The sequence below is a fragment of the Carya illinoinensis genome, chromosome 4 (assembly GCF_018687715.1).
Source record: "Carya illinoinensis cultivar Pawnee chromosome 4, C.illinoinensisPawnee_v1, whole genome shotgun sequence".
Classification (NCBI taxonomy): Eukaryota; Viridiplantae; Streptophyta; class Magnoliopsida; order Fagales; family Juglandaceae; genus Carya; species Carya illinoinensis.
In genome coordinates, this window is record NC_056755.1 from 27483666 (window position 1) to 27497213 (window position 13548).

General features: G+C 34.8%; 1 protein-coding gene across 3 annotated transcripts in view; it reads right to left on the bottom strand.

The window, feature by feature from the left end:
* Window positions 1–5783: 5783 nt before the first annotated feature.
* Window positions 5784–13548, bottom strand: part of LOC122307683 (anaphase-promoting complex subunit 5) — a 31767-nt gene continuing 24002 nt past the window's right edge. For 2 of the 3 annotated variants that reach the window (XM_043120715.1, XM_043120717.1), the window contains 6 exons: window positions 11656–11761; window positions 11379–11520; window positions 10784–10882; window positions 9819–10083; window positions 6880–6947; window positions 5784–6122 (listed from right to left, as the gene is read on the bottom strand). In XM_043120715.1, coding sequence (XP_042976649.1) covers window positions 5964–6122; window positions 6880–6947; window positions 9819–10083; window positions 10784–10882; window positions 11379–11520; window positions 11656–11761 — 839 coding nt within the window. In that variant the 3' untranslated portion in view covers window positions 5784–5963. The remainder of the gene's footprint in view (window positions 6123–6879; window positions 6948–9818; window positions 10084–10783; window positions 10883–11378; window positions 11521–11655; window positions 11762–13548) is intronic. The other variant, XM_043120716.1, reaches the window with a different exon arrangement.

Sequence of the window (13548 nt, forward strand, 5' to 3'; positions counted from 1 at the left end):
GGGTTAAACATGGACTAGTGGTGGCCAAAAATTCAAGGGTAAATCAGTCCATTGTACAAATGTCCCTTCTTCAAATCTTCTAGAAACCCATAGCATGTTTGACACATGGCAAAATCTGAAAATATTTTGAGTGTAAGCCAAGATATTCTTAATCCCCTTGCATCCCTTTAGTTTCCCTATGCAAATCTCCTTGGAACTCTATTTGTATCTTCCCTAAGCTCCCTTTTCTAGAAGCATTAATATGTGAACTCAGATTTGGCCCAAATGGGTGGTCCTAGGCATGTGGGGAAGACAAATCCGAAAATCCCTTGGTTTTTCCTAGGTCATCTTGTCACTTAGTTCTTCTAGAAGCTTCATGCATGTAAGAAAAGTGTCAATCCCACTAAGGTAGGCATGCAAGCCATCCCTTGGCTTTTCCTACACTTCTCTTTCCCCCCTTAGTCCACTATCGAGTCTAGATACATAGTGCCTTGCATGTACGACACATGGCACCATTGACAAAGGCTTGGGTCATGGGCTTTGGGCCATTGGGCTTGGGTTTTTTGTAGAGGCAGAAATTCACTAAGGATTTTAGGGCTAGCTCTCTTGGGCTCAAGTTTCTCTACTAAACTTCTAAAGCCTCATCTTTACCCAAAACACTAAGGCCTGAAAATACTATGACTTTTAAAAATAAAGCTATGACCCATGCTCTACTAGGTTTGGGTTATCACAGAATGGTATGATTCAGTTTAAAATGAAAATGGCAAGAATGTCCTTTGCATGTTTCGGTTTTAAGGAAAACAATGGTGTTAATTTGTGATACTTGATGATTCGGTTATACCATGTGTTAGAGGTTTTGGATCTTTACTAAATACTATGATTTCACGCTTTGCTCTGTTATGCTTTAATTTTCAAGTAATATGTTTAAAGTTTGGAGCATGATTAAGTGATGATTTTTCATGTTTTTGCACCTATATGTTTCAGCCAAGGCTTAATTTCATAGTTCCATATATGTATTTTGATATGCCATGTGTTCTATGTTATCATGCTATGAATCACACATGTTCTGCTTAGTTATTTCATGTATGACATTTCATATGTCATATTTCATGTATAAGAATGTATGTCTAAGTCACATTTTATATGCATTTGGGAGAAGTATTTACAAAAGTGTTTTCAAGGAAAAGAGTCAAAAAATTGTATCACAACCCCAAATGCTAGACGGGGAATTGTTCTAGTAGAACTCTTCTATCCACTCTGGAGTGCTTAAAAATAGAATGGTAACCCCTGGGTCGACAAAGAACCGTCAACGTGCCTCGAATTGATTTTTTTTAAAGGATGCCAAAGCGAGGGAACACCTAACGCTAGTGGGTGTCGTACGACGAAGGCGAAGAAAGCGAATTGTAGTAAAAGAAAATGTTTATGATAAGACGTGGTGACCTCGATTAAAGGGATCGATAGTTGATGCGGTAACTAGCAAAAACAATCAGTACATAGGGGAGCCATGATGTATCCCCATGTGTTATAAGAACAAAGCAATGTCCCTACATGACATGAAAAGGATCACATGATGTGAATCATGCGATATGATATGATATGAAAAAGATCACATGATAGGAATCATGTGATATGATATGATATGTTCCAAATCATGTGATCAACTAAGATACGAATGATGACAAAAGTACATTTTTCCAAAAAGTCAAAGAATTATGTTATATGTCTTTTGAAAAAGGTCGAGTGCATAAGTCAAGTTTTCAGTCACATCAAGTGTCAAGTACATGTGCATGCATGCATTCCACGATTTGCCACTTGTATGCTTATGTTAATCGTTGTATGTTGACGGCTTGCTTGCTCAGATTTCTCGAAATCTCACTGTGGTAGTTACTACTACCATTCCCCTTCTAGAATGGTAGAAGTTGTGATAGAACCAAGAGTAGTGAGTCGGGATGATGATCAAGGTTAATGAAGTGCTTAATTTAGAGAATGAACGGATTCAATTATGACCTACTTAGAGATAGCTGAGCTTAGAAGGATGCGTTAATGTTTTCTTTGATAAGACCTTTCTAGACAATAATTGCTTATGCTAAAGTGTAAAAAGGAGTTTGATACTCCATTACTATGAAGTGTGATTTAAAGCTATGAATGAAATTGGGATATTAGTTTTATTCTGGAACAAAATTTTATTAGATGACCTATTCCGCTACGATTTATTGCATATTGCTAGAAACATTCTAGGAATATGCATCTTAACTATCATGCATGAGGGGTATGTAGTCTTGCATTGCCTGTTCTGATGCTTCAATCATCATCCAATCCCAAGCGGAGACTAGGGACGTCACATAGTATATTATAAACATTAATGAATATCGAAGGAAAAGTAATGATACTATAAATGCACATAGGGATTTGGCCATCTTGAACAAAGGAAAGAATTACATTTACAGCATGATGGTGATCATTAAGCTGGTACAAGCATAGCTTTGACTAAGTTAAGTATATTTTTCAAAGAATTGTGTGCACATGCATTGACCTTAGAATTGTTGAAACGGTTTCGGGCAAATATTTCTATCATCCTCTATAAACTTGAAATGATATTCCCACCTACCTTCTTTTAAATAATGGTGCGCCTCGCAATTCATCTATCAAATGAGGCATTAATTGTAGGACCGGTACAATATAGGTGGATGTATCCTTTTGAAAGGTATATGAACAAGTTCAAGCATTACATCTAAAACAAAGCTTGTCCTAAGGGCTCAATCGCTGAAGCATATGTTCATGTTGAGTGCTTGACATTTTGTTCTATGTATTTATATGACATTGAGACCACACATATCATTGAAAGGAAAAAAACTCAAACCTTCCACAACCTTCTACTGAAGTTCGTATCTCAAAAAAGGTGTGTCCATTAAGGTCATCTAACATTCACAAATGAAAAGAAACACTCTTTGCAAGAGCTCGTAGGTATGTGCTTAATAATTGTACCAAGATTGAGCATTGACTAGAGCAAGTAAACAATCTTTTTAGTTACTTTATTACCAGTTCAATCCATTTCCAGTGCAAAAAATAACACTATTTTGTTGTGATCATTATAACAATACCAAACAAAAAGGCACTAGGCTCAATTTCTAAGATGGTTAATGAGAAACGTAAGTGATCATTATATATGTAGTTATATATTAATATTTTTCATGTACCAAAATGTGTGTGCATGCTCAACTAAATTCCAATAGGAATGTATGTTTAAGTTAAATATAATGTAATTGTATTTGATTATGGCGTAACATTATTTTTAGAGTTGCATTCGATGAATCCAACCCAAGTTAATGATAAATCTATGTACTAGCATGTGATCTTGACCCATGGGTTGCATCATACAATGGATGCATAATAAGTGGAATTAAGTTTCACAAAAAGGAGCATAAGATTCATCGCTGAATGCAAAATAATGGAGTGGTTGTTCGTGGAGAACATCAATCAAAGTCAACTGACTTCTATGGTATTATATTGAATGATATTTTAGAATTACACTATATGAGTTGGCATAAACTAAAACTCTATCATCCTGTTGATATTCATGGGTTCAAAGTTTGAATTTAGTAAGTTGCATGTTTGAACTTATATCAATTATTAATCATATATGTATTCAAGAGCTGTTTAATCTTACTTTGTGTATATGTTGCTGGATGAATGAACTCATCATAAGCCGGATAAAAAGTACATTGAAGAAGACGTATGGACATGCAATGGTGCATATATCTTGGTATGGTTTTAGCTTTTTACAGCCAAATGTGTTCATCTTTACCTTAATGTTAAAACACCATTACAACATGATGAGCAGTATCTTTATCTCTCATGAATATACACTCTTCTTTATGTTATACTACATACTCTCAAAGTCGATTCAATAGAAATTGAATCAATTTTAGTATAATTTTGTTATTGCTCACGTATTTGGTTCAATTGATTGACTATGATCTATTCCAACTGATCTAGATTGATTTGAACGTATTCAAAATTTTGCTTTTTACTGTTGGAGAATTTTTGTTCTCTATAAAAAAAATATGATAATATTGAACATACATTAACTTTTTTATATTTGTGTTTGGTAAGAATGATAGAAAAATGGAAAGATGTCATATGGAACTGTTTACTTTTTTTTTTTTTTTTTTGTTAAAGAGAAAAAAAAAATAGGAGGAATAACTTGTTTGTATTAAATTTATGATAATGCATAAAACATCCCTATAACTTAGAGAAATGTTATTCATCATTTTTTTAACCGTCATCCTTACATGAGTAGATGATAGGAGAAGGATAAATATAACTGAGGTAGTATTTTTTTGTTTTTTTCATAAACAAGAGTATATGAGAAAAAATGACAAGGACGTTAAATACATGAGATGCACTCTTATTTGAGCTACTCGATGATTTAATATTTAAAACTATTATAAATATTTGAATTGAACTATATGTGGTATCTTTTTATTAACTGTACAATAACTCAAACCCACTTTGTAATATTTTCAAGCATTGCTCTTTCATGACACACTTTTGTATCGAGTGTTTAATTCTAATTTGGTTTCAATGCTTCGAAAATCAAAGGATTAATTCTGCATTTTAACCTGAATTGTTTTTTATAATTTTTTTTAATCATGTAAGTGACGTGGCATGTTGTGTCACGTGCCAGGTTCAGAATAATTGGCACATGACACTAATGCTACGTCTACGTAGCAACGCTCCAGTAGTGGAAGCAACGAGTTGAAGAGCAGGAGTTACTTGCAAAATATTTGAAGAGAAATGTTGTGTACTTAAGAAAAAATTTTAAAATATTTAATTGTTGACATGTCAAGTATTGATATGTTAAAAAATTATGAAATTTAAAATTCAAGATTTGAGTTTGCAAATACAACCAATCAAATGATATATCGTTTAGATAGTGAGTTAAGATAAAATTTAAAAGTTAAATAAAATATTATATTTTTAATATTATTATTATTTTAAAAATTGAAACAGTTATAATAATAAAATAAAATGAAACACTTTCATTATCCAAACAAACCTAAACCTTAAACTTGTAAGTAAAAATTAAAATATAATTATAACGACACGTACCATTTCTCTTATTTCAAATCCAATGATAATCTTTGTAGGCTAGTCAATTTGTACTCTATATTACCTCTTGATATTCCACCCTACACGTATAGATTTCCACCTCAACCTCAGTCCGGGTCTCACCTGGACCTAAGTCTTGGAGCATGTACTTGTTTCGACCCATCCCACCGAGCCGAGGGTTCGAGAACCGGAAACCTTTTACAAACCCGTGAAACTCAAGGATTGATTTTATTTTTAACCCTTTCTATTAACTATAATAGACACTATAGTGTTATAAAAATAATAAATAAATAACGGACACTATATTAAATAATGTATTAGCACACCAATTTGCAAATTGCCAAATACTATAAAAAAAATTTATTTTTAAAGCACTGAAGATTGCTCCTACAAATGAATTGAAAAACATCTCGGATATATAAATATATTTATATATATCTTGGTCTTCTTTTAAATCTTGAAACGATATAAAAACTATTTCAAAGTGTTTGGTTAATACTAAATATATTACCATTTTTACTATGTCATGCATTTAAATGAAAAGCCATTTAAAATGGATTTATTCCTAACTTTGCATGAGTTTCCATCTTAAAGAAAACTACAAGGAATACAAATGTTAGCTATTTAGCATTAAAATACAAACTGACTTGACCTGAGAGACCGGGTTGATTCTTAAGGACTTGAAGAGGAGCTATCAGAGTGAAGATTTCTTGAATAGAGGCAATAGACATCGACATGTTTCGTAAAAATAATACTATGGAAAATAAGTACAAAATAAATACTTTCTCTACCAATTACGGTGTGTAGTCATAGTTTTATACACGAATAATGAACAAGAATGATTTTAAAAAAACTGACTTTGTCTGCCTTCATCAGATGCTGAAGAGAAAACGTTGCTCCTGTTGAGGATTCTCCAGCGCCATCATGTGCTTCTGGAATGAAGCCGCGGCTTCTTCCCTTTCCTCAAATTGTCCCAGTTTGTGAAATACAATGGCCATCAAATAGAAAGCCTCGGCGGCCAATTCGTGATACTGTACAACACAAGCATTTCAATCTCACCTTCAGGAATAGGAGAGAGAGAGAGAACAGGAACAATTTACCAATGCATCATAGTAGTTTTGGAAAACTGGATTCTTGTTAGAGCCATGTATTAGGAAACGTTGTGCTAAAGCATTTGTACGTGAAATTGTAGTTTGCACTCTCAAGATAATGTCTTTTCTAGTATGCATCCTCAACCTATCAAAAGGTTCTAATATACACCCCCACTAAGATTTAGTTATTATGTCACGTGATCTATTTTTGACTTGGTATAAAGATCTTAATCAAAGGCACAATAAAATTTTTGAACAGTTTTGAGGAAAAAATGTATCGAAGTTGATACTTTGGGTGCCCATTGCAAAATAGATGGGAATTCAAGAATTGAAAGTCTATTTACCACCATAAAAGTAACAACATTATAAATTGTTCAAAATGTTATTTTCTGACAGTGATAGCATCACAACATCACAGTGGGCACAAAATCAAAAGAATGGAGAATCATAGTTTGAGCAACTCCATGTTAAACAATATTTAACCTCAACTCACCTCTGCCTAATCTGCATAACTCGGCAAATTCCAATTACATAGTTTAAGCATAGCTAGAAAGATTGATAGTTGCAGATTTCAATTTTTATAGGATACAGAGTCATGGCATACATAGTTAAGAGAAGAATAAAGAAAAGGGAAACCTCATATTTCACTGACAAATGCATAGATATTCTTGCATTCAACCTCATAAGATAGCTTTACCTCCAACACTTGAAGTTCAATAGAAGCTTGTCTCAAAGGATCGAGTACGACCTCAGGATTATCAAAAACTGGAGAGAAAAAAGATTAAAAAAAAGGGTAAACTTACATATAAATCTTTAAAATATAATTTACTTGACTAAAACCAAAACTAGGTCAAAAGGGCATCTATGCACATAATGTGACCACACTAATTTTTATCTACAAAACCACTGTGCTATGTCCAATTCAACCGGCTCAGAGATACTAATGCTAAACTCAGCTACACATTCTCAGCTCCATCCTCCCCATATTATAAATAATTTCCCATACAACGTCAAAATAAGCCTTCGTAGAATTTGCTATAATTAGTGTTGGCAATTCATGTCGTGTCTTTCAGATTTGTGTCAGGTTATTCAGATTATTGTCATGAAAGAGCCAACCCTAACCGACTCGAATAACAAAATGAGTCATTCAAGTGCATGTCACTTGGGTTAGTGTCAAGTTCAGGTTAACCTATTTTTCTCAGTCTTCATGCTCTTACATGCATTTCCCAATGAATCTATTTGAAAACATAATTATCCTATGCTTTAAGTTGTTACTACATATGGAAAAAAGATTTACTTTCTACATTAGCACTTGTTGATTTATAGAGAATTGAAGGAAAATATAATTTTTTTTTTATAGGTAATTGAAGGAAAATATAATTCCACAAAGAGAATCACAAAAACTACCTCTGTGATTCTCTTTGTGGACGTATCAGTTCTCATAATTGAAATTGACAACAAAACATAAATTTTTTATCTGAAACTTTAGAGAGTCAATTGCTTTATACATTTTTTCTTTGACTTATCAAACACGACCTATCAGTTTTTGGCAAGATGTTTGGGTTGGAGATACGGCTCTTAAGATGCTTATCCTTCTATTTTCAGAATTGCATGGGAACAAGATGCTTTGGTGGCTGACTCGAGCGAAATTATTAATGGTTCACAGCAGTGGAATATCAGTTTTATTAAGGAGGCACATGATTGGGAAGTAGGTGTTCTTGTTGAGTTCTTTAACTTGCTTTACACCATTGGAGCTGTTGATACAGTGGTGGATCAGTTGGTGTGGCTGCCTTCCAGCACAGGAAAGTTTTCTGTACCCTCTTTCTATGAGGCTCTCACTACTCAAGCTTGTAATCACTTTACTTGGAAGAACATTTGGCGGAGTAAGTAAAGCACCTCCTAAGGCTTCTTTTTTTGTTTGGACAGCATCCCTAGGGAAGAATATGACCATTGACAATCTAAGGAAATGTGGGATCATCCTCATTGTTTGGTGCTGCAGAAATAGTGGTGAAACAGTGGATAATTTACTTCTACATTGTGAGTTTGTAAGAGCCATATGGATTTATCAAAAAAAAAAGTTTGTAAGAGCCATATGGAATTACTTTTTCAGCAAAGTGGGATTAGCATGGATCATGCCAGGGAGGGCAGTTGATCTACTAGCTAGTTGGAGAGGGATCACGGGGATATCACACATTGCAGCTGTGTGGAAGATGTCTCAATTTGTCTACTTTGGTGCATCTGGAGTTAAAAGAAATGATAGAAATTTCGAGGTTCGTGAGTGATCCTTGGAAGAGTTTTAAGAGTGTGTTTTTTTTTTTTTTTTTTTTTGGACTTTATTTATGTGGACCATTGTTATAGACTTAAATGGTCTCAGCTTCCATGATTTCCTTGTAACCGTTTCTAGTTCCTAACTAGGTGAATCACATGTATACTTCCTATGTACTAGGGCTATGCCTATTTCTATATCAATAAAATATCTTCTTACTTATAAAAAAAAATAGCATGAATATTCATGACTTTCTTGTATCCCTAGCCTACCAAGCAAGGTGTTGCTCTTTTATATGCCCCATGTACTTGGCTATGTCTATTTTCTATGATCCATAAAATTATTTTACCAATCAGGAAAAAAATGCTTACAAAGAATGAAGTTTGTTCAGTAGTTCAAAGCCCTATAAAGTTGTTGAGCTAGTAACAGATTAGCAACTTGACCTCATATTACTTTGATATGAGCATGGAATAAAAATGAATATATTTGCATAAGAATGACCATGAAATCAACAAAACATCTTCAATGTTTTTCCATCCAATTCATTGGACTATTTGCAGTTGCAAGAAACAAGTTTTATATCAATATATCTTTGAATTTGTTCAGGTCGGAACTTCTTCTGAGTTGCTAGGACTTGTAGGCGGAGGTATTTAACATAATTAAGATTAGATTTAAGGTGTACAGTGGGTTCTGCCCCTGAAGAGGTTGATATGGCGGAATCTTTTGTAGAAATCATATAAATTAAAAAGTTTGAAAGATGATTCCTCTATATTTAATGTGATGTTTAGCAAAAATGAAATGACCAAACTTTTGAAGACTCCGGATGGCAATAAATTTAAGGTCTATAGTCAACTATCCAAATTTGAGGATTAAAATTACACGTGCATGACAGTAAAGCTAAGCACGCATTTTGAGCCAAAGTTAACAAATATATCAACCTGGGCAAAATCAGATTGGTAACATCTAAAATTGAGGATAAAAGTCCTACATACAGGCATAAAAATTAATCAACATTGCAACAGGGAACACACACAGACAACACTAAGTTTACTGAAGTTTATGAAAATGGGGTAAAAAAGAAGTCTAAAGGTTTCAATATTAGAAGTGAAATGCCTAGGGGTTGGCTCGAGTGGTAAAGGCCTTGGTCTTAGGGGTATGGTCCCTAGGTCTAAGGGTCTAACCTCTGGGTCCAAACAATTTCTAGGGGTTATGTCCCATTGGAGAAAAGCCGATGATTTACCTGATTAGTGAGATGGGCACATTACACAAGTCTGGGGTTTAACTGGGTAAAGACATTGTGTTTGCAGTCTCCGGAGTTTCTTATCATCAAAAGATATTAATGATGTGAAAAATAGAAAGACCAATTTTACCTGAAAAGCTTGGATCAGACAGGTAACACTTTGCTTCTGCAATGTAAGCCCGAGCACAAAGCTCCAAACCTCCATGACCAAGAATCATAGGGAAAGCCCCATGTATAAGGCTTAAAGCTCTTTTCGCATGGTTTGATCCAAGTGAGAGCCACAACTCTGCCAGAGTGAGAGTGGCTGATGCTCTTAGAAGATCTAAGTTAAATGACTGGCAAAATGAGAGACTTGCCAATGCATATGGCAAACCTAGAACAGCATTTCCCGATCGCTGACAAAACAAATTAAGGTTTACCCTTTATAGCAGTTAAGTTTATAAAGAATTGGAAGAGAACTCATAGCAAACTTATAGGGTTGAGAATAACTCCACACCCACAAGGCTGAGAGGAGAGAAGTAGAAATCAGTGATTAATAGATATATTTAAGATAGTTAATACAATATTAAATATAGGCTAATGAGTAATGATAGAAACAAAGCTCTTTTGTAAATGGAGGGAAATTTTGTAAAACAATGATACTCTTACAAATATGTTCTACAAAATACCCACAATTTAGGATATGGTTGAAAAACTTTGTACAAAAAGGTGGTGTCTTTATTATTTTTGCTAATACAGCAGAACAGTTAACCACCACAACAATAGTCATTTATGAACATAGGGACAGTATCAAGTATGGAAAAAGCATCTGTTGATTTATTTATTATAAGACTATACTTCTACAAAAAAATTCATTTGTGGAGGCTTTCATGCTAACAAATTCAATCAACATATTAATTAAAAAAATTCCATGCCTGCAATTGCAATACACTGTTATGCAATTGATTGTTCTTTCGTTCTTTTTTGCATGCATGACAAGTGAGACCATTTTTTTTTTTTTTGGCTCTTGAAAACAACTCAAAACCAACAAAATAATAGTTAGGACAGTTTAATATACTATAAACACCATGCATACGGTAAAATATGCCACTTTACCTTATGGATTTCGGCAAGCAAAAGAAGAACAGTAGCGTTCTCAACCTGCAGATTGAATTTGTAACACATGCAAAAGAGGGAGTGTGCTACTGCAGCAGCCTGCATAACATCACATTAAAGCAGACATAAAAAACATGGGCAACACAAACAATTACATTAATCGAGGACACCTTTCAGGGTTTTCAGTCTTCATGACAGACTATGCAATTAGTATTTCACCAAACCAAGCACTAATTTGCTAACTAAACCTAGACAACTTAATTAAAGTATCCAGAAACTTTCACTGAAATCTCCATATTGTTTAAAAATTATTTCAATGTGTACCATGGCCATTGCTATTTCTATTTGCAATATAGATCTCTTTTTTATCAGTAAACAAAATTGTATTGATAAATAAGTATAGGCAAGTACACAGATATTTGCAATATATATCACATCTATCCTTCTGATGCCATCTGTACAGGAACTAATGTTTCAATCTGTGCAGGTAGACAATAATTCCTCATTTATAACACAAGCTACAGCAGAAGTAATTATAAATTGCAGATGGACCAAACTAGCTGAACAAAATATGTTAGGTATTGAAATATCAAACCTCACTGAACTGGTTGGCAGCAAGCAATGTACGAGCATGGCGAAGGCTTGCTTCTGTCTTCAGCTCCATGTCCACACCAGTGACTGATGAAGCCAGAACTCCAAGTTCATCGCATACTTTTTGTGCCAGCTTCAAATTTCCTCTATATGAGAGTGCAACATTGAATTTGGATCAAAGGTTGTGAGCAATAAGGACAGGCTCCATATGGCAGATTGATTAGAAATAGATCCGTAACATAAATTGAAGATAATGAAAAGAATGCACATTGTCAACTTACAGATGTAAATTATGCTCATGGAGCAACTGCAATTTCAGTAGCAAGATTCGTGATTTTGATACAGATAAAAACTTCTCCTCCGCTATTCTAATAGCGGCAAAAGCCTCTAGAAATAGAGAGAAACAAAGAACATAAGGTCATCAAGGATGAAAAGCATTAATACGTGGATGGATGTGTGCATGGGAGAGAGTTTCTGCTTACCACATTAAATGACATAGCATTATATACAGTCAAGTCATATCATAAAACTCCATTAGAAATCTGGAACAAGCACAAACATTCAAGGAAACTAGCAGTTTGGAAGAGAAAAATCATTATCATTTCAACATAAGTTTTGCATAGCATGGCTCACTCCTCTGACAACAAAGTCTGATTATGAAAATTACCAACTGCAACACAAGAAATTACAGGGCCACCACCTTTGCACACTATGGAGGTGTGCACAAACGAAAGGAGCAGTAGATTCAACATTTTTCAGGAAGTGGAATTTCAACCACAGGTAAGAGAGAGAAAACTTGTGTAAAGGAAAACAAGACAATTAAAATCAACAGCTACCATAATGGCTTCTACATATTTCTGATGGATAAATGTTACAAAACCACCCAAAAAACTGTCATACTCTCTGAAAGCTTGACTTCCTCCATCTCTTCTCTTTCCAATTTTCACCAATGAGATCCATATCCTAATCCCCCCTCTAGCAGCACCCTCAGTTCCTCTATGACTCACCAAAACTTCCTGCTGCCCAACTATTGACCAAGGTCGATATAAGGTTCCGGCCAATGAAATTGATTTCCATGGGTCTTTTCTATGACTATCAAATGGGTCTAATATTTGAAGCGATTACTATAAAATTAACTATAGATCAGCCTTGCATGTGGCTAGGTATGACATTGGATGCGGTTTCAAAACAATTTGGGAAGGTTTGGGAGCTGATCATCTATAAATCTTAGTGCTGCCAGTTTAGACTGGTGATGGACGTGCTTGGAGAATCCACGAGCTTTGGATATCTGAGATTGTGGTGTGGGCACAGTTGCTGGTGGTTTGGGTGGAGTATGGCAGAACATAGGTCTTGTGGCAGTTCGTAGTGGTCACCATTGGGGGGTGTGTATTAGGACTTTTCCAAAGCAAATGCATGTTGGGTAAAATTGTAGCTTCTTTTTTCAGTTGATTTCCAGTTTTTGTTTGGTTCCAGTGAGATGATGGGTTACAACTTTTGGCACAAGAAGAAATGTTGAAAATATGGTTGTAACGCCCCAATGGAAGGCCCAAACCATATGACCTATACTCCGAAAGGACTAGTCAATGATACAATTGGAGTCCCATTAGAACCTTATAAAGAGCAATAACTTCTCCTTTCCAAGCAATGTGGGATCCCATACACCACCTACCATTATCCTTATCATATGGGGTATCACAATGGTGGACGTCATTTTCAATGTTTCCATCAAACAATTAAAACAATGTTCTCTGTTTATGTGTTTTGTGATGGACTTCAGGACTGAAAAGGGGATTTAGGGCTACAGACTATAGAAGAACACCTTTAGGGTTTGTATAAAGAACTACGTTTCAGAAAAAGGAGGTAAAGGTAGAGACCATTTTCTGAAGCAAACAGTACGCAGGGACTCATTTGGTTTTGCCTTAGTTTTAGGCATTCCCAGATGTTTCTTCTCTAGCCATGCAATGGCTACAGCATGATGAGTTACTTTTCACCCACCAAATGATATTTTCAAAGGGGATCTTGTACCCAGTCCCCCTCTAAACACCAGATAGAAAGTTCAATAAACTATTATTTACCGATTAAAAAAAAAACACCTGCTAGACAGTTAACTTCTAACTTCTAACTGTTTGATGGTAACTAAGCCATCTTATCTTCTACAACACTATCAAGAAACC